Below are 22,522 nucleotides of genomic sequence, written 5' to 3'. Positions count from 1 at the left end.
CAGAGGTCAGGAATGTGGGTATGCCATCATGGGATGAGGGAAATCATTTACAGAATGCATAAAAGTCACTTCACAGCACTCTGCCTTAAGGCTGAATCTGCATGGCATGATCTCTGCTACACAACACGATGTACCAAATTTTTCTCATCTTCCTTCTAAATTATAAATGGGAGTACACATTCAGGCATAGGCATAAATTTCCCCAGCCTCATATATATATTAAATTTGTGAACACGTGACAACAGTCATTACCTTCTAAAACATTCCTAAGTCTTGACCTTTTACAACCTAATGATTTGAGAGACCTGCTCCCCTTCACCTAACTAGAGTGAGGGGAAAACTTTCATAGGAAGCTCTTCTCTACTGCTGAGAAAAAGCTGCTGTTTCCAACTCCCCCAGGAGATTCCTCAGACACGTTATGAAGACTGCAGAGTTCAGTTCCCTAGGATTCCACATGTGTTTCTTTCGGATACTAAAGAACAGGAGGGGTGATGAGTGACTGAGCTGTCAATCTTACTAATTTTCAAGCAAAAAAGTCTAAGGAAAATGGAAAGATGCAAAGCTCCCTGGGCAATGGAAATGACCCAGCTCCAGACTCATCTTTGTGAGGATAAACCGGCACTTGACAAGTGACGGCAGGCTTGATTCCTACGTCTTTAAAACACAGACATGTTCCACACTGTACCAGAGAGGCCATCTCCTCTGTGAAATATCTTATTGAGTTTGATACTCCGACACCAAACAGGTGTCCCAGAATGTGATTCAATTCTGACACTAACTGCCTGGAGCTGGCGCAGATCCTCCAGCTTAAGAGATCTGTCTCCCAAGACTGCCTCCACTTCAGATGCCAGACACAAGCCATACTTCTGACTGAGAGCTCTAAGTTCATAGGTTCCCATGAACATCCCCCCCTCGGGTTCAAAAATTTACTAGGACAACTCACAGAACTCAGGAAAATACTTATGTTTGCTGGTTTATTATAAAGGACACAATTTAGAAACAGCCAAATGGAAGAGGTCTATATGCAAGGTACGGTGGGGAGTGTAGAACTTTCAGGTCCTCTCAGGACCCACCACCATCCCAACACACTAATGTGTTCCCCAATCCAGAAGCTCTCCAAATCATGTCATTTAGGAGGTTTTATGGAAGTTTCAAGATGTAGATACGACGGATTAAATCAGCCATTGAGATTAAACTCAATCTCCAGGCCCCCCTCTTTCCCAGAGGTTGGTGGTTGGGGCTGAATGTTTCCACCTTATCATTATTTGGTCATTTCAGTGACCAATCCCATCCTAACGCTATCTAGAGGCCTTCCTCTAAAGTCACCTCCATTAACATATATCCAGGTGTGAGGAAGAAGGCTTTTCAGGAGTAACGAAAGACACTCAGCAAATTCCGAGGCTTTTAGGATAGGAGTTCTGTGCCAGGACTGAGGACAAAAACAAAACTTATTTCTTATTATACCACAAAGTTAAAAGCAAGAGGAAGAAGGCAAGTAAAACTGAAAGAACAGTTTTTATAACTCATAGAAAGAATATACAATATTTCATATATAATAGTATGTTACATGTATAAAACATCTATTATATACACAGCAGCCTAATCATAGAAAATATTTGTAAACTGGGTAAAAATTAGTAGCAAGCAGTTTGCCTTAGTAAAGGACAAAATCCAAGGTGGTAGTTACACTATCAATACAAGATGTGCTGTAAAAAGATGAATTCCTGCAGTAATGTCTTTTATATATCACTTCAGAATTCAGATTGAAGTCTAGAGAAGACTCAACATGTAGAGCATTTAAGAGGAACAGGAAACTTGTTATATACATTTCTACTGTGCTAGCCAAGATTCCTCACTTTAGAACATGCATTTGTAACAGAAACCCTACAACAGCATTCCCTCACGCTGAATCTGTCACTATGCAACTTCCCTATAAGGAGGCAGTAAGATACTTCTCTTTTCTCAAAATGAGGTACCAGCCTTCCACACCACTCCCACATTAAAGTGTGCCTTTAACATAACTGTTGAGTTTGATACTTTAATTCTTACTAGACTTTAACTAGGTCTAGATGTAATGGTTTCAGACACCCAGGGAAAGAGACCAGTCAACCATCAATACTCAACACCAGTGTCGAAATGTGATTCCCCAGATCAGCCACATCAGCAACACCTGGGAACCTGATGGAAATGCTTATTATCAAGCCCCATCCTAGACTTACTGATTCAGAAACTCTGTGGGGTGGGCCCAGCAATTAACGAGATGACCAGGTGATTATGATGCATGCTCACATTGTGAAACCAGTGTTCCAGACACTGCTGGACTATTCTCTTTTTTTTTTAATTCTGTTACTCTTTTTTTCAGTATACAAGATTCTTAGAGAGCTCAGAGATTTTTCTGTCCCCACAGAATGGGAAGTCAGATGATAAGAAACTTGAATAAACATAGTTTTCCTGATATTTTCTGGATTCACTGAAAGCATTTTTTTTTTCTTTTCTAAACATCATTTAACCTGGAGGCAACACATTTTCTTTTCAATAACTTGTCATGGTTACTCATGACTTCTTCTAGATCACAAGATTCATTCCTGAGCCTTTTAAAGATCTTTTTAAAAACATGTTTCAATTACCCATTATCAATACTCTATGCCAATGAGCTTTGAATCATTTTATATTCCACTGAATATAGAAAAATAGGAATGTATACACTTTGGAGCCAGTCTGCCTTAGCCACTTATAAGCAGTGTGACCTTGGGCAAGCTACTTAATTTCTCTAGGTCTTAGTTTCCTCGTCTATACACTGTAGATAATAATAACACCTCTCATATGTGGTTGTTATAGGATTAACTGTTAATATATACAACAGTACCTGCACCAGTAAGCATCACGATAAATGCTATTACTATCATAACTATAGTAGTTCAGGGACCTAGACAACACAGAGGGAAAGCCACCCTAGGGTTAGGACAACTGATCAATACTAAGGAGAGGTGGGAATCTCCCTTGGAACTGCACGAAAGAGTAGATACAAAGAGCAAGGAACTACTCTACAACTGCAGATACAGTTCTCCTTAAAAGGGAGATAATACGTAACAGTCTAGAACCAGAAAGTAAATGACTCATGATCAAACCTAATTTGCCACCAATATGATACTGACCTAAAGACTTAAATGAAGACTCAAGAAAAAGACGTTAAGAGATTAAAGTACAAATCAATCCACAGCACAAGTCAGGATTATGGTTTTCATAAGGTTCCATGTTAATGAATAAGCTAGAAAATCTTCTAGAGTGACTCTCTGTTTAATCACTCATTTATGCCCTTAAATCAGGCAAGCTCAAAGAAAGATCACTTTACTTTTGCTTACCATCAAGAGAATTCTGAATGACACATACATCATAATCAGATTACACCATAAAGGTAACAAGAAAAGCTATATGAAAAATTAACAAAAAGCTTACCTGGCTTACATGGTTACAATTTATGGATAATAATCAAAGATATTAAGAAAAAAATCATTAACCCACTTTTCTCATTAGGAAATCATTTGATTTGAAATCTCAAAGTACAGATGCAAGACCTCAAATAGACTCCACTCTGATCTGTGGTTTAAATATATTCAGAACTGCTTAGTTTTCGTCATGATGGAACCTTTTCTGGATTTTCAGGGCAATTTCAGGACAAGACACTGCCCACCCCAATTAGGGCTAGGGTGAAAGTGTGTTCTAAGTATTCAACTGCAAGTGAGAAATCACAAAAGGAAGGCTGTGTTCCTGCTGACTTTAATAAATCAATGGCAAACTTACCTGTTACAGTATTAAATGTGCCCTTACCAGATTATGCTATTGCTCTTTTACATCTAAAACCCTTGCATGTGACACAAATTTTCCTTGGTCACTCAAAGTATTCTATTACTGTGACAGGCCAGGTCAACCACTGTATCACAGGAACTCAGCACACAGGCTAATTTGTATATTTCTCCACATATAGTCCAGTATGTTGCATTATTTTGAAATATTAAAAAAGAAGAGAATCCCTATAAACCCAGGGCAGTTTGAAAAATCAATCATTTTGCCTTAGGATGGACAGTCTCCAAATATGGAGCTGTCTATTTTATGCAATGGTCAGCTTGCCCTCCTGGGACATATTTAAGTAGAGGCAAGCTGACTTTCTTATAGGGGAGACAGGGTGGGTGATTTTAAACAGAGCTCTAAGGGCCCGTGGGCCTCTGTAACAGGGCCCAAGAAGACTTACCTGCCAGAGCCTTGATGCGGGACCGCTCGAAGAGCCTTGCAGAACTGTTCTCGTTGTCCCAGTCGTCCACATCCCAGCGGTTGTTGACATCGCTGTACTGCTGTTGGATCTCAATGTTGTCATAGTCTGTGGCTACTGTGGTCGTCATCTTGAACTGTCTCAGCTGCTCCTCCACATCAGATCCTTCTTAGAGTTCTTTGAGAAAGAGAAAGAAAACCTATTTAGACATCTAATATGCACTGGGTGCCCATGAAACCCGCTGGGATAAAGGTGAGTAGGAGCTGAAACTCTTGCTACCAATCAAGAACAGATTTCTGGAGTCAAGCAAAGCTGATTTTGAACTTCACCACTGCCTCATAACACATGTGTGACCTTGGCCAGGGTACTTAACATCTCTGAGCCTCAGTCTCCCCCACCATTAAAGAGGAATGATAGTCTCCATGTTGAGAGGACTGAGTGAGATACAGATACCCAATACAGGATGGGTTTCTACCCTCTTCATAAAGTTTAAGCTTTGCAATTTTAAGGTTTTATTGGAGGGGCACCTGGGTGGCTCAGTGGTTGAGTGTCTGCTTTGAGCTCAAGGCGTGATCCTGGGATCTGGGATCAAGTCCCTCATTGGGCTCCCTGCGAGGAGCCTGCTTCTTCCTGCCTATGTCTCTGCCTTTCTCTCTGTGTCTCTCATGAATAAATAAATAAAACCTTTAAAAAATAAAATTTTATCAGAGCTAGATGAATACCTACGTGGGGCTTCTGAATGAACTCATTTATTTCTACTCTATACCACTATTAACTATAACCTTTTAGCTTCTCTTAGAAATTATTACAATGTTATATAAGAGAACAGATCATTTCACCTAAATATCTCATTTTCCTATTAGAAAATTTGTGCCAACAATCAAATGAGATAGTAAATGGAAGTCAACAAGGACAGTTTCAGTGCATAATAGAGGCTCAATAAGAAATGACTGCAATTATTTATACTGCAATTTTTTGTTTAATTTTTTTTTTTTTTTTTTATGATAGTCAGAGAGAGAGAGAGAGAGAGAGAGAGGCAGAGACACAGGCAGAGGGAGAAGCAGGCTCCATGCGCCAGGAGCCTGACGTGGGATTCGATCCCGGGTCTCCAGGATCGCGCCCTGGGCCAAAGGCAGGCGCTAAACCGCTGCGCCACCCAGGGATCCCTATACTGCTATTATTTACAAATTCTATGACCAATACCCAGTTCTCAGGGACCTACCAGGGGGCACAGGATTTTACAGGAACAAATAAGAAACAAGAATCTAGGCCTCAACTCTTGGTCCACTGCTATCCTCACTTTATCAAAATACCCTCAGAGAATTATGAGAATACTTTTAGCTTTAAATATAGCTACTTCCCTCTTCTTCTTCTTTTTTTTTTTCCAGTGGTTGAGTCATTTTATTGGACCTTTATTTAATTTAATTTAATTTAATTTTATTTTATTTTATTTTATTTTATTGGACCTTTAAGGGTTGGTTGTGGGGAGCATTCCCTCCATCTGGTCAGGGTCCTGCATAGGGGTCCTGCAGGGGAGACCATCTTAGGCTCTAGCTACTTCCCTCTTCAATGCAGCAATGATGCATCCGCTGAACCAGAATGTACTAAGAGCTTTACTACGTGCTCAGCATTGTTTCAAATGCCAGGGATAACAGTAAACAAGATAAGGATTCAGCCCCAGGAAAGTCTAAGGCCTTGTAGGAGTCGTCGGACAAGAAGCACACAAGGCAAAATAGTTGGGAGAAAATAAAAAGTGGAGCGAGGCAATAGAGTCGGTGATTGACCACACTGTTTCATAAATTTCAAAGTTAAAAGACTAGATAGATCTTATTGTTCACACCACTACCACCAAAAAGAAAAGAAAAAATATTAATTACATAATATGATAAATGCATTAGCTAATGCTACAGTGATCATATTGCAATACAGAAATAAATCAACATTCTGTACACCTTAAACTTACATAATGTTATACATCAATTACATCTCAGTTTAAGAAAGTTTAAGACTATTTCAGATCTGGTGGTCAAGGAAAGCCTCTCTGAGTTAGTATTTAAACTGAGATCTCAATGTCAAAAAGAACAGGTCACACTCAGATCAAGAGAAATAGCATTCCAGGCAAAGGAAAGACATTATGTTGAGAAACAGACAGCTTGTTGGAGGAATGAAGAAGCCAATGACCCATATAATTACCCACTGTCGCTCTGGATGGGAGTAAAATCCTGGATACTCATAGATATAATCAATCCCAGCAGTATAAACTTACCAGTAGATTAATTTTAACATGTACATTAGTAATGTATTTACCAATTTCATAAAAACACAAAAAATTATGGAAACCTAGGCCAATACGTATATTCTATTGATCTTACTGTTGGTTGCTTTTAACACTGAGTCATAACGCCCTTCAAAAAAACAGAAAAGTCAATAGTGTCATGTACCATTTGACCTTGGAGGTGATTAGTTTTCATAACTATGTCAATACAAAGGGTTTCATAAAATTCAGCGTTGGAGGATGCTGTCTCTACAGGAAAAAAATGTGAAGGCACTATGAATTCCAAATTTCTGCAAGTAGAGAAAGTGCAATTTAACCCAACCCAAGGTGAAATCTAAACACTACATACCTCTCGGGATTAGTGCTGGCTATTTGGTGCCACCTGCTGACCAATGAGAACATGCCACACTAGGGCCTCCAGGGCCACCACTAACCTATGCTGACTCCCACACCTGACTCCCTAAGTCCAACTACAACCATTTCCCCCATGTGTCCCTCTTCCTACCACTGATTTATCCCCAGATCAGTGACTGCTTTCCACAGATTTCTAAATAAGCAAGTGCTAATCCTTTCCCTAAGCTTTAAATAAGTTGTTCAAACCACGTAAGTACATTTTGTCCTAAAAATTCTTCCTTAATGGTTTGTTCTTTAACAACACCAATTTTCCTCAAAGAGGAAAGTGGGAAGCAGAAGTCTGTGTCCAAAAGAAATATCAATGCTGTTAGTTATTCCTTTTATCCAGTATTTCACTTGAGTGTCTAAGTACTTGGATATCAGAGTCATTTTTTTCTTCAGTATGCTCCATCTGTCCTAAGATAATATCCTTATCAAACAGCTGATTTTTTTTTTTTTATAATGGAAGCTTTTCTCCCTCCTCCCCACCCAGGGCAATGTTAAAGCAAAACGTCCCAAACCCCAGCAGGGCCATAGTCAAAGAGTGTGACCTAACTAAGGGTAAAGGAAAAGTCAGAGTCAAGGAAAGACATGGATGAGTGTGCCCGTAGCACGGGGATTCCAAAAAGCCCAACACACTGGAAACACCATTAAACCCCAACCCACTTCAACAAGTGCCAGCTGAGAGGAGAGTTTATATCACACACAGAGGTGTCTCCAGTAGGTTATCTATAAAGGGCTAGATTTTCCCAAGGTTCTATCAGCCATTTGTCCCCACAGCCAGTGAAATAATCTGTACTTCTGAAATGGCTGTGGGAAGATTAGGAGGACAGAAGAACAGAAAGCTGGCCATCTGCCTGGTGGGTCTGCCACTTGAAAAGCAAGAGAGGAGTGTGTAAGGTTGGCAAGACCATCGACTCTCTCAGAGAACAGTTCTCAATGCCCCCAATGCACTTAGTGAGGGCCCAGATTCTGACTTGATCCCCACAGCAGGAACTCATTAAATAATCCCCAAGTAAATAAAAATCAGTAATATCCTGGGTGCAATATAAATAATACCCAAGTTTTTGTGGCTAGGGGCTAGGTTTTGAGAAGATGGTTAAGAGTGCATACCTACCTTCCCTGCCCTAAGTCTGTGTGTGTGTGCGCGTGCATGTGCACATGCATGTGTAAAAACAAGGAATATGCAAACCAAAATCCCGTCACTGAATTATTCTTCTCTAGCCCTATATCCTATAAACTGGAATTTTCTAAAAGATACAAAAAATTCAAAAGGTTCATCATTTCCTGCTTCAGTAAGAAGACAATAATTTTATTTCTTCAAACTGGCAAAGCAAAACAAATATAGATGAGGAAATGATTACCCTAGACCCAGAAGGCAAATAGGTTCTTATAGCTTGTGCATATGCTCCATGCATATGGTCATAACCATCAAAAAAAAAAAAAGCTAGAACATTACTATTCCAAGTTTCAGTAGTATTCTATTAAAACTAATAGAATACTCTTTATTCTATTAGTTTATTTATTGATTAAAATAAAGACATGGATGATTAAAATTCCATAATTTTAAATAATTAGCAAGCATTTAATGATTGCTTTAATGATTTAATGATTCTCTTTATTGATTAAAATTCCATAAATAATACCTGGCAAAGCCCAGAGGGGAAATATCTGTTTTTTTTTTTAAATGTCCGTTTATTTTCCAAGGTGCTAAATCTGTTTTCCAGGTGATATAGATATTGGATAAATGCACAGGGTTTTATTCTTTTCCACTGCCTTGTTTCCTGTGCTTCTGTTTCTGCACAAAATCTCCCTGGGTGATGTTACCCACCCCCTAATCTTTGGCTCCTCCTTTCTGGACACAGCTGCTCCTTGGAACGCTAAGTCCAAGGTTCACCAGGTCTGTATCTAAAACTAAGCCCATAATTCCTCCCTCCAGACCCCATTTCCTTTCCATCACTTTCTCAATGAATGGCACCCTTCTTTCTCCCAGCTACCTCAGCTAGACACCTTGCAATGCTCCCTCACCTCTCCCCAATCTCCCATCTTCAGCTCCCAAGGCTACTTGGTTTTCCTGATACCTCAGGAGTTAGCTCAAGCAACAGTTTTTTTCTTTTTCCAGCAACTCACCTCAAATTTTAATCCCTATCCTTTCCCCAACATTGCCACCAGAGGGACCTTTCTCAAATGAACTCTAATCATTTCAATCCTGTGACTAAAACCCACTGAGGCATACGCCTTCAGAATAATGCCCAGAAACCTTTGAAGAAGAAAGGGGACGATTCACGAGGGGACTCTGATCAGCTTCTCCAGCCTGGTCTCAATATTCCTGTCCTAAGCTCTGGTAGCTCCTGAGAAAACAAAAAAAGTGAGGAGGCTCTTGACTTACCTCCAAATGACCTGGAAATAGCTTTTTCCTCTCCCCACAAATCCTAGCTTAGGTATCACCTTATCCAGGAAGCTACCCCATATCAGTTACCACTACCTCCTGGTCTGAATGAAGACAACCTTGGATAACCCTGCATATGTCCTTCCTTGCAAGACACCTTATACACCACTGACCTATCACTTATCAGACTTTCTCATGAGTACAAAACTTCTATTTACTTATTGTCACTAGGCTCTTGAGGTCATGTTCCCATCATATTGTCCTTATATCTTCTCAACTCCTAGTGGGGTGCTTAGAAGCAAGCATTAAATGCTTGCTAATTATTTATTTGTGGCTGGCTAGGAAACTGGTAGGTGGAGGTCTGGAAGGTGAGGGCACAGGCGCAATGTCAGTTCAAGCTGCCACTCTGGTACTATCTCTATTAGGCACAAAGGCCAAAACACATATTCATTTGAGCTACATAGATCTCCTGGGCACTCTGTTTTCAAGGAAGTCACAGTTTTAGACTAGGCTGCTGATAAATGTGAAGAGATTTAATAAGGTGCTTCTCCTTGTACATATTAAAATTTATGTTTCCCTTTTTAATTTAGTTTTAACCCAACAAAAGAATTGTCTGAAGTACTCAGATTTCAGAAGTAAAGCAACAAGTAGAGAATAAATGGGATTTTCACTGGCACTATACACATACACATCATGCGCGCACACACACACACCTCCTTAATATCCAATTTTAATTAAAGGCTCTAATAAATTAAATGAAAATGAAAACGGTAACTAACATTTGCCAATCCTTTTTGAGGAAGAAACCCATATGCTAACAATTATTTTGGCAGAAGCCACAGACCCAAATGTTCTGCAAACACTTAAAACCCTCCCACTTTACTCATAAAAGACTTGAAAAAGCATACGACGGAATGCTGGTGTGCTATCTTTAAAAAAAAATTCTGCTCAGGGACTTTGAAGAGATCAAGCTGTGGGTCTGACAATTTCCAGGAAGAGACCCAGGAGAGATCTGCCCCAACCCTCTCAACTGTTCTGCCTCCAGAAAGTAAGACTTGAGTCACACCCTGTTTGTAATGTGCCCACTGAGGCATTCTGCAGCACGCACAAAATGGCCAACAAAGAGAAATAGCTGCAAGAAATCACAGGGTTGGATAAACCCAGCAAACCTACTGTTATTCAGGTTCATGAAGCTGGCTTCACAATAAAGTCCAAGACTCCATCTTAAATATCCAGAGTTGTCTGCTCACAAAACCAATACATAAATGGTGAGTTCTAGAGTGACAACAAAGTCAGGTACCTAGTATTTTATAAAAGTGAATTTTTTCACTTTTTTTTTTTTTTTAAGTAAGCTCTATGCCCAAAATGGGGCTTAAACTCATGAGATCAAGAGTCACAGGCTCTACCAACTGAGCCAGCCAGGCACCCCAGTATCATTCACTTTTAAAATTACCAGTTTACTTGAAGCTTTACAGAAACACATCAACTATACAAAAAGTATGATACAGTTGTATAAACTAGCCAAATATTCATAGAACAAGAACACTCTGAGAGAGAAGTATGCTCAGAGACCTATTTAATAATTAACCACCGTTAACAAAGGTGGTCTCCAATACTGTACACTAACTTTCATTTGTTTTATTTATCAATGACAGAATAGGTTAAAATCTCCCACTGAGTGTGGAGTTATCAAATTTTCCTTATAATTCCCTGGATACATACAAATCATAACTATTTTATCTTCTTGGTAGGTTGTTAACCCTGAAATAGCCTATTTTCTCCCTATTCACATGTTAATAAATCTATGTTTATTGATAGTAATATATGCCTGGTTTATCTTTTCCATTCTACTATTTCACCTTCTGTTTTATTTTTTTTTTTTTTATTTTTTTTTTTTTTTAAATTTTTATTTATTTATGATAGTCACAGAGAGAGAGAGAGAGGCAGAGACACAGGCAGAGGGAGAAGCAGGCTCCATGCACCGGGAGCCTGACGTGGGATTCGATCCCGGGTCTCCAGGATCGCGCCCTGGGCCAAAGGCAGGCGCTAAACCACTGCGCCACCCAGGGATCCCCTTCTATTTTGTTTTAGGTTTTACTTATGTCTCTTATTTTTTAAATCTAATCCAAGTGTTTCTGTCATTTTTGTGGGCAAATACAATCCATTTACATTTATTAGGATCATAGGCATATTCAACGTTTCAACCAACTTGTTTTCTCTCTTAATTAATGAAATGGGGAAACCAGGGCCCAGTTAAACAACTAGATCATATCATATACAGCTATGAGCTCAAAATCTATAATATCTTTGTTACCTCTGAAACCTGAGCCACAAGAATTCAATCTAATCTTTAAAATACAGAAAGCAGATGAGTCTAACAAATCATCAGAAAATGCTAATAGTATTTAAAATAGTTTAATTTTCATACTGGCTTACTTTTTGTGGGCATAATACTTTTACTTGCTTTTTCATTCAGTCCTTCCCAGCAGCCCTTTGAGGTAGATAATATTATTAGCCCTACTTCATTTATTTGTTGGGTTGTTTTTTTATTGTTTTTTTTTTTTTTTTTTTTTTTTTTTACGATTTATTTGACAGAGAGAAAGATTGAGACAGCATAAGCAGGGGGAGCAGGAGAGAAGAAGCAGGCTCCCCACTGAGCAGAGAGCCAGACATGGACTCAATCAAGACCTGAGCAGACACTTCACCGATTAAGCCATCCAGATGCCCTCTACTTTATTTTATTATTTATTTTATTTTGTATTTTCTTAAAGTAATCTCTACAGTCAATGTGGGGCTTGAACCCACAACCCCAAGATCACATCACATGCTCTATTGACTGAGCCAGCCAAAGGCCTTATTAACCCTATTTTGGAGAGGGGGCCAAAAAAATGTGCTTTTTTTGAGGTAAGATACAGAGTATCTACAGAGTAGGATTAAAATTTCATGGATGGGAGATTAGGGGGAAAAGTATCTTTAAAAAAGTATCTAAAAGACTCCTTTGTGGAGAAAAGGATTAACGAAAAAAAGGTTGAAAAGCACGGCCAAGCTGAGAAAAAACACATATCACCTTTAAGTAAACAAAGACTTAAAAGTAGCCTTAGAAGATAGGAAGATGAAGAACACATTTCTTTGTAGAAAGAACTTTCCTATCCTACATATCATGTCTTTGATGTAAAAATTCATAGTAGGTTACTCTCCCCAAACACTAATATATGTTATTAAGCAAAATGATGATGATTTAGCCATCTTCTGTCTAAAATATTCACAAATTAAAGCACCTATTACAAAGCACCTGCTGCAGACCGAATGTTTATGTCCCTCCATAATTTATTTTAAATCCTAATGCCCAATGTGATGGCATTTGGAGGTGATTATTAGTGTCCTTATAAAACAGACCCAGATTCTTTGAGGAGCAAAATTAACCCTTATTATAAAGGAAATTTATTATTTTAAAAGATTTCACCAGCAAACAGTATACTGGCCATAATTTATTTTAAAGCACTCTATTAAAAAGAATTTATCTCTATAGCTTAATAATTTGTATTACACAATGACCAAAAGCAGATTTCTACAAGGAGGATTAAAATGTAAGGGGGAAAACAAGGCCTCTCTCAGACCTTCTTCCATTTTATAAGGTAAACTGCATGAAAAAACAGTGGAATTATAAAAGAATTATTATTTGAGTACCTTAAATGAAAATTCTTAATATACTGAGTAGAAATTTATTCTTTTACTATTTGTATATTAAAATTTTATTCTTTTTTTAAAGATTTTAAAAATTTATTTATTCATGAGAGACAGAAAGAAAGAGGCAGAGACATAAGCAGAGGGAGATGCAGACTCTCTGCAGGGAGCCCGATATGAGACTCAATCCCAGGACCCCAGGATCACAACCTAAGCCAAAAGCAGACACTCAACCACTGAGCCACCCAGGTGCCCCTGTATATTAAATTTTTAAAGAAAATACCTTGCTTCTTTTCTTGCCTGTGATACCATTTAGATTCTAAATATAAATCTGCAAGTCCTAAATTTTTTTTTAGCTTTATTTTGAAAACAGAAAGATTAGAGCTTTTCCAATGTCTATCTGTAAGTCTCAAAACCACCTAAATTGAATCAAACAAAAATATTCAATAATTTCTACTAAATATATGAATATTTCTCACTGGCAATTAAAGGCCAAACCTGTTTTTATTCTCCTTATAGAGAGAAGCAATTAAAATTGAAATCACTAACTCAGTGCAGACCTAACACAAAGATCTGATGGCCAATGTGGGGGTTTCTGAGTCAACTATAAATATTTGGGTCTTACTCTTATTCCCAGATAGTTTTAAATTACATTACAATATAGGCGTAATGGTACTGCTGCCAAACTGCTGATCCTGAATTTCAGTGAGTCTGGCATTTCACTGTGTTATTGTTTGTGAAATTTCATAAGTCAGTATCACGTGTGCCCAAACAATAGAGGAGCAATAATGTGTTTTCTATTTGGGAAGCTGACTTTTCCTTCTAAAGTAGCCATGGGCCAAAATTCTCTGCAAATCTATCAAGTGAAAATGCCAATCTCCACTACCTGGAATAGTGACCAAATGAAGGAAATATGTAAAATGGCAATGAAAAGTAACACTATAGGAAATGAAGAATGTAGCACACACACACATACCCTAAGATCCTCTCTGTTCTGTTCATTGCTATACACCAGCACCAACATATCTTGCTTAAACTACAGCAGGTGCTCAAAAACAATTATGAAACAACTCTGAAACGCATTGCTTCTTTCTGCCTAATATATATCCTGGACCCAGTAAAATTCTCAGTGTTACATAAGGGGCTACCTTCTCTTCACTCAATTTCATTTAGGAAAGGAGGCATTTTTGCAAGAAGTTTGTTTTCAAATGTTGCAAAATAAGATAGGTCATATTTGGATAGGAATGGAGTAACCACTAATTTCACAATCTCATCTGGAATAAATAAATAAATAAATAAATAAATAAATAAATAAATAAATCTTAATACATAATGTTTTAAGAATCATCCCCCTTTGCAAAGTGACCTAAATTCTAGGCATGTCTAATATCCAAATCCCAAGGTTTAAATATTACTGGTTAAATTTTCTCAGAGATCAGTTCAAATAATTCTCACCGCTTGGGTTAATGCTTCAGTAGCAAGCCTTTTCCAGGTATATGCCTGGTAAATGTTTCCCAAACTCACTTAGAACTCTGTAACCTTTCAAATGAACAAAATGACTAAAAGTTGGGCTATGATACTTGGAAAAGAGAAGTGGCATTGATTCCAGAAAAAAACATTCCAATAATTATCATTTTAACACGATCAAGCCTCTATTACTAAAATTTAGGTCTGATCAATTTGAAAAAAACTTTTAAGAAAAAACAACTTTTAACAATTTACATAGGCTGAAATCCATTAGAATTCTGCACATTACTTTCAAAAGCTTGATTCCAAAGGGGCTCAATGTGAAGTTTGGTAACAGAGGTCAGTTAAAGTAAATGTGGAGATCCATTTGGCTTTCCAAAATATTTAAACACTAATAGGTGAGAAAAAGGAGCCACAGTGTTCAAATGCTAAGTTTAGCATCACGGAGGAGCTCTCTGATACACAACTAAGGGCGTGCATTCATCATAGGTGACCAAACACATCTACCACAAGGGCCAGACCATAATCTGACCAACTGAACCACCAACCCAGCACCCCACCAAACTTCTCACAAAGGCACAGAATAAAGCATGGCCTATCCAAAGCTACAGAGGCATGGGTCTGCAATTCAAATTTGCTATTGCTCAAATCACTTCAAAATGAAAATAAGGTTTCATCTGGTCAAGTCTGTAATCAGGTTCCAGAGCAAAGGAAACCAGCAACTTTCCTTGTTCCCCCAACAGCAGAAAATAGGCTTAAAAGAACAAGAACTAGAGCATTCAGAGTATTGTCTTTAAAAGCTCCCTAGTGATATGATTTTGGAAACTGCATTTTTGAACTCCTCGCTTGAACAAATTCAAACCTAGACTTTCATCTCCTTGAAGTGTTATTAATAAACCAGTTTTCTACTCCCCAAAATATCTATAACATAACATGCATTTTGTTTATCCCGTTCCCAAATGCTTTCAAGAAGTTAGTTACTTCATTTGCCAAACTCAACAACAGAGTAAAGAACGAACAGGATGAGCAAAGTTGAGAGCTGGAGGCAATAAATTCTGTTAGCATTCGGATTCTGTGTAGAAAAAAAATCAGGGGGAGGGGGTGGGTACCCCAGTGGTGGCCAGACATTTAGGGATGTCTGAATGAACTCTGATGCTGTCTTTCATGCCCTCAAAGGCTAAGGCCAATCCAAAAAGGATCCTGTAATTAAGGAAGGCTTTCTGATCTCATTAGCAACAGAACTATTATCTTTTAATAACTTATGATTTTAAAGATTAGGTTAACAGAACCAGGTCAGCCTAAACATCACCTTCTCTAGGAAGGCTTTTTTGAAGTTCCCAGTCCCAACTCAAGGCCTCCTATTACATGCTCTTGCTAGTGTCTTTTCCTCATGGCATATACAGAAAATAATTACATGTGTGATTATTTGTTAAATGACTACCTCACCTTATATACTGTACTCTCCATGAACTATTAGGCATTTCCCCTCTCTCTTTTTTTTAAAGATCTTATTTATTCATGAGAGACACACAGAAAGAGAGGCAGAGACACAGGCAGAGGGAGAAGCAGGTTTCATGCAGAGAGCCCGATGTGGGACTCACCCTGGGCCGAAGGCAGATGCTCAACGACTGAGCCACCCAGGTGTCCCCCTCTCTCTTTTTTATCAATGTATCCCTACATACAATACCCAGCACATAACAGACAATAACCCTGAACTTGTTTCCCTCTTTGAAGCAAGTGTCTTGATTGGCTAATACTATTTTCTTGTAACTTTAAAAATGAAAGTTATTGTTCTAAATTTATAGCAGGTACCTTATTTTTGCTTTGAGTCAAACCATTCCATATTAGAATTTCCCCTGGTTTACTATAGACAATTGACTTTAAGATGTTAGGGTTTGGGTTTTTTTTTTCTTAATTGTACAATGTCTTCATTAATTTGACTGTTAAATTGCTACAGCTAGCAATCATTTTACATATGTAAAGTTGAATTCCCTTTGTATTTCACATGTAATTTTCTGAGTACATTTTATATTAAGGATGGATTATGCATGCATGTTTGGGTCAATGAAAGCAATGCCTTATTTGATTTACCCTTTAAAAATAAAAGTTCCCTGAATATTTGATCCTTCAAAAAAATTTAATGAATAAGCTTTAAAATCTTCTCATCTTCCAAGAGTATTACAAGCACTTTCCCTACCACTTTCCTTACTTTCTTGCTGTAAAAAGAAAAAAAAAAATTCTAATGGGTCCAATGGTAAATTTGTTCAAATGAAAGCTGTAAATACTAAAAAAAAAAAAAAAATCTAAAATAAACCCCTCAATGGTCAAGAATTATCTGCATTTCTTTTTCTTACTATATTTACCACATTACCACTTTTAACCTTCCCTCACTAACCAAAAGAAAAACTTCAAATGACAACTTCAAATGTCTATTTAAATTACAGAGATGAATTCCCCAAATAAAAATCACATCGCCGTCTTAACAGCCATACTCAAGGGGTGTGGGCTCAAAGGTAAAAGTTATGGGCAGAGTCATAACCGAGGGCCCAGGCACCAACAAGACTTTCCTCACTACCTCAGAAAGTATAGTTAGTACAGTGAAGGACCTTGGACCCAGAGGAGACTCAAAACTGTTCAAAAACACATACAGTAGTCCATTTAGACATTTAAAGTACCCACAGTTGGAAGAGGTGAAAATTGACAGCAGTCCAAAGAAAATATGGTAAGCTCAATCGAAAGTACCAGCAGCAGGTAGTGCAAACATAGTTTGGTTGTTAGAAATGAAGTTACACCCCAGGGCACTGACCAATCCTGTATTGAGTATTGAGAAAGGGGTAGCCAGGCTCTTAAGACACCTGGGAAGAAGAAAAAAAAAAAAAAAAAAGACACCTGGGAGTCCAGGCCCTGGAGCTAGGACCTCACAAGGGGAAAAGTCTTAAGGGGACATTGGGCATGTATCTATAAGGAGCTTCAAGAGGCCTCATGTGGGCACTGGCTGCCACAAATTCCTTGGCAGACAGGAAGCAACAAATTCATAGTGACTCAGGGTTAGAAAGCGCTTTCTAACAACTTGAGCTCTCCAAAAATGCAGAGGGTTGCCTGGAGAGCTGGTTCCCCTATCACCAGCAGTTCACACAGGGTGGTTAAGTAGCATTTGACAAGAAAGTTGGAGAGGAAACCAAGTACCATGTGGGAAGCCGGGCTATACATGAATGCTTCCAACCAGCAGGCCACTATGATTTGGTTAACCACAAAGTATTAACCATTCTTGTGATCAGCACCCTGTAGTAGTACTACAGTACTTGAAACTTGGTTCCCAAGGTATGCATGATACTCTCTTCAATGGGGCTCAAGACATATTTCAAAAGAATGACTTTTCCATTCCTATTTTTAACTGAATCTCTATTACCTTAATTATAGTCAGTCTTTGTGTTTCCACATATTTTGATTCTCTTTAAAACAAAAGTACTCTTCTGCAAACATTTTTAAATATTTTCATCGGATTGCACAACCCCGCTGGAAAAAAAAATGGGCAAAAAATTTCGAAATTGGCTTTTGCATTTTGATATAAACATTAATCTCAAGTGCACCATTGAAAATGTTTATCAAAATAATTATTTTACTAGACAACCTTATACTTTTATTAATATCATAAAGTACCAAGTAAAACATATGTTCTTTATAAAACTATTTAAAAAAATATTTTATTTGAGAGACAAAGCAGAAAGAGCATAAGTAGAGAGAGAGGCAGAGGGAGAGGTAGAAGCAGACTCCCCACTGAACAGGGAGCCCAACGTGGGGCTCAATCCCAGGACCCTGGGATCATGACCTGAGCTGAAGGTAGACACTCAAAGGACTGAGCCACCCAGGTGTCCTCTAAGAAAACTTTCAATTAGAAACTACTGCCGATGCTGTCACTCAGAACATATTATTGAGTATGGTGTTGTCCTAAGCAAAAGGCAGAGGCATTCTTGACATCTATATAGATGTGAAAAAGCAAAAGTTTTTAAGAAAGTTGGAATGTCAGAATATAATGTGCTTCATAAATCCTTTGTTTATACTGTTTAAATGAAACCGCTCTTTGCTTCTTCAGTTTAGGGAGAAGGGCATTACATTTCAAGTAGTTTCCTTAAGAGATTATTTGGTGATTCTCTGATCCAGTTTCTGCTCTAGTGGAGGGGATGTAAACTCATCGGTCCCACCTAGTGTAAAGTCAATACACACACATCTAGCACTGGTCATTTTGTAGCTACATCCTCAAAAAATGAGTTGGTGACAAACCAAATCAAATAACCAAGGCATCAAGGGCACCTGAGTGATTCAGTCGGTTGAGCGTCTGACTCTTGATTTTGGCTCAGGTCATGATCTCAGGGTACCAGGATCCAGCCCCAAGTAGCAAAGGCTCCATGATTGGTGGGGAGTCTGCTTGAGATTCTCTCCCTCTCCTTCTGCCCCTCCCTCCACTCACACTCTCTCAAATAAATAAATCTTTAAAAAAATAATATCCAAGGTACCACATCAGCTATGGAATTTGTTTTGCTATGGTTGTTTTAAATACAGTTCCTGGAAGTGTTCTTATCTTACCTGCTTTCTAAAGGCAGATCGTGACTGCACCAAAACATCTCTGAAAAAAGTAAATGAATACTTTTGGAAGCATCAAGAAAGTATGGGAAAGCCATTCTCTTTAACCATACTCAGCTACAGGATGATGAAAAATTAGGCATTTAGTAGTTTCTCTGCCAGAAGTTGTCTGGTTTTGCTTTCTGGTGATGTTTTTGATACTGCTGTTTTCTCAAAAAGGGTTGGTATGTTGAAAGACCAGGAATGAAAGACCTATTTGTGAGACCAGTGATGAGAGCAAGGATCAAAATAGTAACCTACAAGGATGGTCATTTTCATGCTTATGGAGATTTCTTGCCTCTAAGCCTTGGATACTTTCAAATTCTGCTAAATCCCCGGATCCTCCAGGGGAAGGAGTAGGCAGCCAGTGTCAGAGACTTTTCTAAAACACGACTTGCCCCACTGTGCCTAGAGGAGGACCAACAGGGAAAGTACTGGTCTGCTTAGTTTGCTCTGACTGCAAAGGCACTAACCCAGGGGGCAGAGACCCCTCACACTATGGAAGGCAGCCAGTGGCTTACACAGTGGAGTAAAGACTGGCCAAGTTCCCATGAGATCCTTCTACCTTCAAATAGAGCCTGCGAAGAAATGGGAGTATAATATACATCAGAATGGAGACTCCAGTCCTGGGGCAGGTGAGACTAGTTGACCAGGCTCCAAAAAAAACATTTTTAAATTAATCAGCCCTTTAAAAAAATTAATCAGCCCAAGAGAATAAGCTCCACAGGGCAAGATTTTTTTAACTTAGCAATCACCGACCAGAAGACTAAAATGTACTCAGTTGTTAAAATCCTTCTTTGTGTCAAATCCAGAGTGACTGCTGTGCCAGGGAAGAGGTCAGCTACACAGGCAGGGAATATCAGTGCTTCTCCTGCCTCACCGCCACGGAGGGAACATGGCAGTGACAACAAGTGCCTTCTTCTCAAGGTGAGCTGGGTGATGTACTAGCTCAGGAGTCTGTGCAGAGCTCCCCCCTTGGCTCCTAATGGAGACAAGGCCAACAAGCGTTGGTCCTCTTCAATGCAACTGCTTACCACTCACCCACTCTCTAGGAACTTCCCTCTGGAAGTTCCAGAAAGTTCTTGCTAACCAGCTCAGCAGGCTTTACAAATGGAGGAGACACTCCCCCTTGCTTTCATTCCAAAAAGCGCGCGCGCGCACACACACACACACAGAACAAAGCCAGAGTATGCCCTTGGTTTTACACTGAGGTAGATTTTTCATTAACACACCTCTGTCTGACTTCAGGCTAAGTCCATTAATCTTTCTCTATGCACAGAACCTTGCAGGAAAAGCAGGCTGGGAGCTGTCACCCATGTATACACATCCCAGCCCCAAAAGGTATTCTCTGAAGTGAGTATTTATTTCATTTCCTCTAAATAGCAGGAGGTATCCTGCATCTCTTGCCATGCCTCCCTTGCCAGAAACAGACAGCAATGTCAGGAGCAGCCTCCTCTGATGTAAACCAACTACTCACGCAGGAGGGGTGGGCAGGTCCAGCCAGACCACTCTGTCAGCCTGACCATCCCACAGCACTAAATTGATGCCAGCTGCCCATTACCGGCTACATTCCTTAGGTCTCTGGAACCGGCTCCTGACAAGAATAACAAACCTTCACCATCAGCTTCCAGATGATAGCAGAGGTGAGGCCTTCGGGGCCACAAAGCAGAAAACCACCAGCTTCCCGAACATCATAGCTACTGTCTCTCATGGTGAGGGGTGGAGATGGGGATGGGGGGGGTCCCCATATCAGAGGCCAGTAAGTGTCTTTTAGATAAGAGATGAATGAATTCTGATATCCTTTAAAAGAAAAATATATTTTTATTGTCTTTATTTCTCCGAATTTTACATGTGGAAAAGGATGCTGTCATATTACAAGGATTAATGGCAGGTCTGGGAGCCCTTTAATCCAGTCTTGCTTTCAAATGTGTTTATCGAATGTCCCAAAATATGCTAAATGATCACCCACGGCACAAATTCTCAGCGAGCTGTAAAAACTTAGCAAAAATGTGATCAGATTTTTCTCCAAAAAGTCTCTATACACAGAAGTCGCTCCCTATCTGTTTCCTCTTGTCCCACAAGGCCAGCCCCTCCCGGGCAGGCTGCTCCACCAGGTTACCACAGTCCCTGTGCAGCTGCAGCACTGACCCAAGCGGCCGGCAGAAGCAGGCAAGCCACGAGGGCATTTCACACAAGGCCCCCAACACAACCAGGGCTGGAGCAGGCCACTTCAGAGTCCATGGGGTGCAATCCCTCTTTTTGATACCACGGACCTGCACCTTGCTGTCCAGCCTGGTTAGCACTTAACTGCTTTAAACTATCCTTAATGGACACAGGCGGCATTGGAAATCATCAGTTATGTCCAACACTGCCGAAATAATATGTATTATTCCCTAAAAGGGGAGAAAGAGGTTTGTAACATATGCAAAAGTGACTGGCTATTCCGAAGACTCTTCTGTGATAAACAGCAAGTGGTCTGGAAGCTGCTGTCTCATTTTAGCTAATTACAAACCTCTCTGTTTCTGGGGGGGAACAAAATAGAGCAGAACCTGAGGACGTTTATCATGCCTCTCACTGAGGAATGTGGGAGCTCCAGCGGGAAAACGGAGGGCAGTTTCTCCTTGGATGGGGTGATCAATGCTTCATCCTCACTGGGGTCCGACTCTCTGTTGACTGTTGCCACCTGGCCAGGCTCTCCATGGGGCCAGGAGGCTGAGGAGCTCACCAGAGATCTGGAATCAGAGACTCTGACACCCCTTCCAGAAACCAGGTATCCTATGTTCAGGCCGGTCCCAGAAGGGGCCTTGGGACATGTCACCTTGAGGCTCAGGGCCTCGGTTTCCCCATCTGTAAAGAGGTCTGGACTGGAACAGTGGTTCCCAGCCCAAGCCGAACATCACAATTCCTCGTGATGATTCTGTGACTTAATTAGGCTCAGGTGTTGGGTGGGCATGGAGCCCTTTAAACCTAAGGGCTGAGATTTACTGATCAACTAGAGGCCCTCGTAGCTTAAACGATACAAAAGCCTTCTTAAGCCCCAAATATCAGTGAAATCATCTGCCATCTGCATTCCTTCCCTGCTAGGGTGTGGATGGGGCAAAAAAAAAAAGTGAGCTCATCACTGTGTGAGGCAAGTGTGTCAGAGGAAGGGGCATCTCCAGCCAGCCTGGCCCCGAGAACACCTGAGGAACACTGATGTTGCAGCCTAACCTGAATGTCCTAGAAGTTTCTAGTCCACTCTAAAATTTAGATACTGTATTTACTGTATTTGGGATTTAGATTTTCTTCCCTCTTGTGGCCTGAAACATGAACCTCACAATAAAATATCTTAAAACGAACACGTTGTGGTTATTGAAGGCTTCGGCTAACAAATGAGAGAGACTACTTGTCATTGTTTTCTTTGAAAACAAAGAACGACCAACTGCCT

At 39.6% G+C, this 22,522-nt stretch overlaps 1 protein-coding gene and 1 long non-coding RNA gene across 2 annotated transcripts in view; one reads left to right on the top strand and one right to left on the bottom strand.

The window, feature by feature from the left end:
* The window catches only part of SPTBN1 (spectrin beta, non-erythrocytic 1), a 197,885-nt gene that overhangs the window by 137,698 nt on the left and 37,665 nt on the right, over positions 1-22,522 (bottom strand). Inside the window, exon 2 of the mRNA XM_077915404.1 lies at positions 4,250-4,444. Within this exon, the coding sequence (XP_077771530.1) occupies positions 4,250-4,397 (148 nt within the window). The 5' untranslated portion in view covers positions 4,398-4,444. The remainder of the gene's footprint in view (positions 1-4,249; positions 4,445-22,522) is intronic.
* On the top strand, positions 1,293-20,982 carry LOC144324152 (uncharacterized). Its single transcript, XR_013389564.1, has 3 exons — positions 1,293-4,519; positions 19,908-20,022; positions 20,673-20,982. It is a non-coding gene; the product is annotated as an uncharacterized LOC144324152 (long non-coding RNA).

The sequence above is a fragment of the Canis aureus genome, chromosome 11, assembly GCF_053574225.1.
Source record: "Canis aureus isolate CA01 chromosome 11, VMU_Caureus_v.1.0, whole genome shotgun sequence".
Classification (NCBI taxonomy): Eukaryota; Metazoa; Chordata; class Mammalia; order Carnivora; family Canidae; genus Canis; species Canis aureus.
This window is presented reverse-complemented; position numbering and strand designations above follow the sequence as displayed.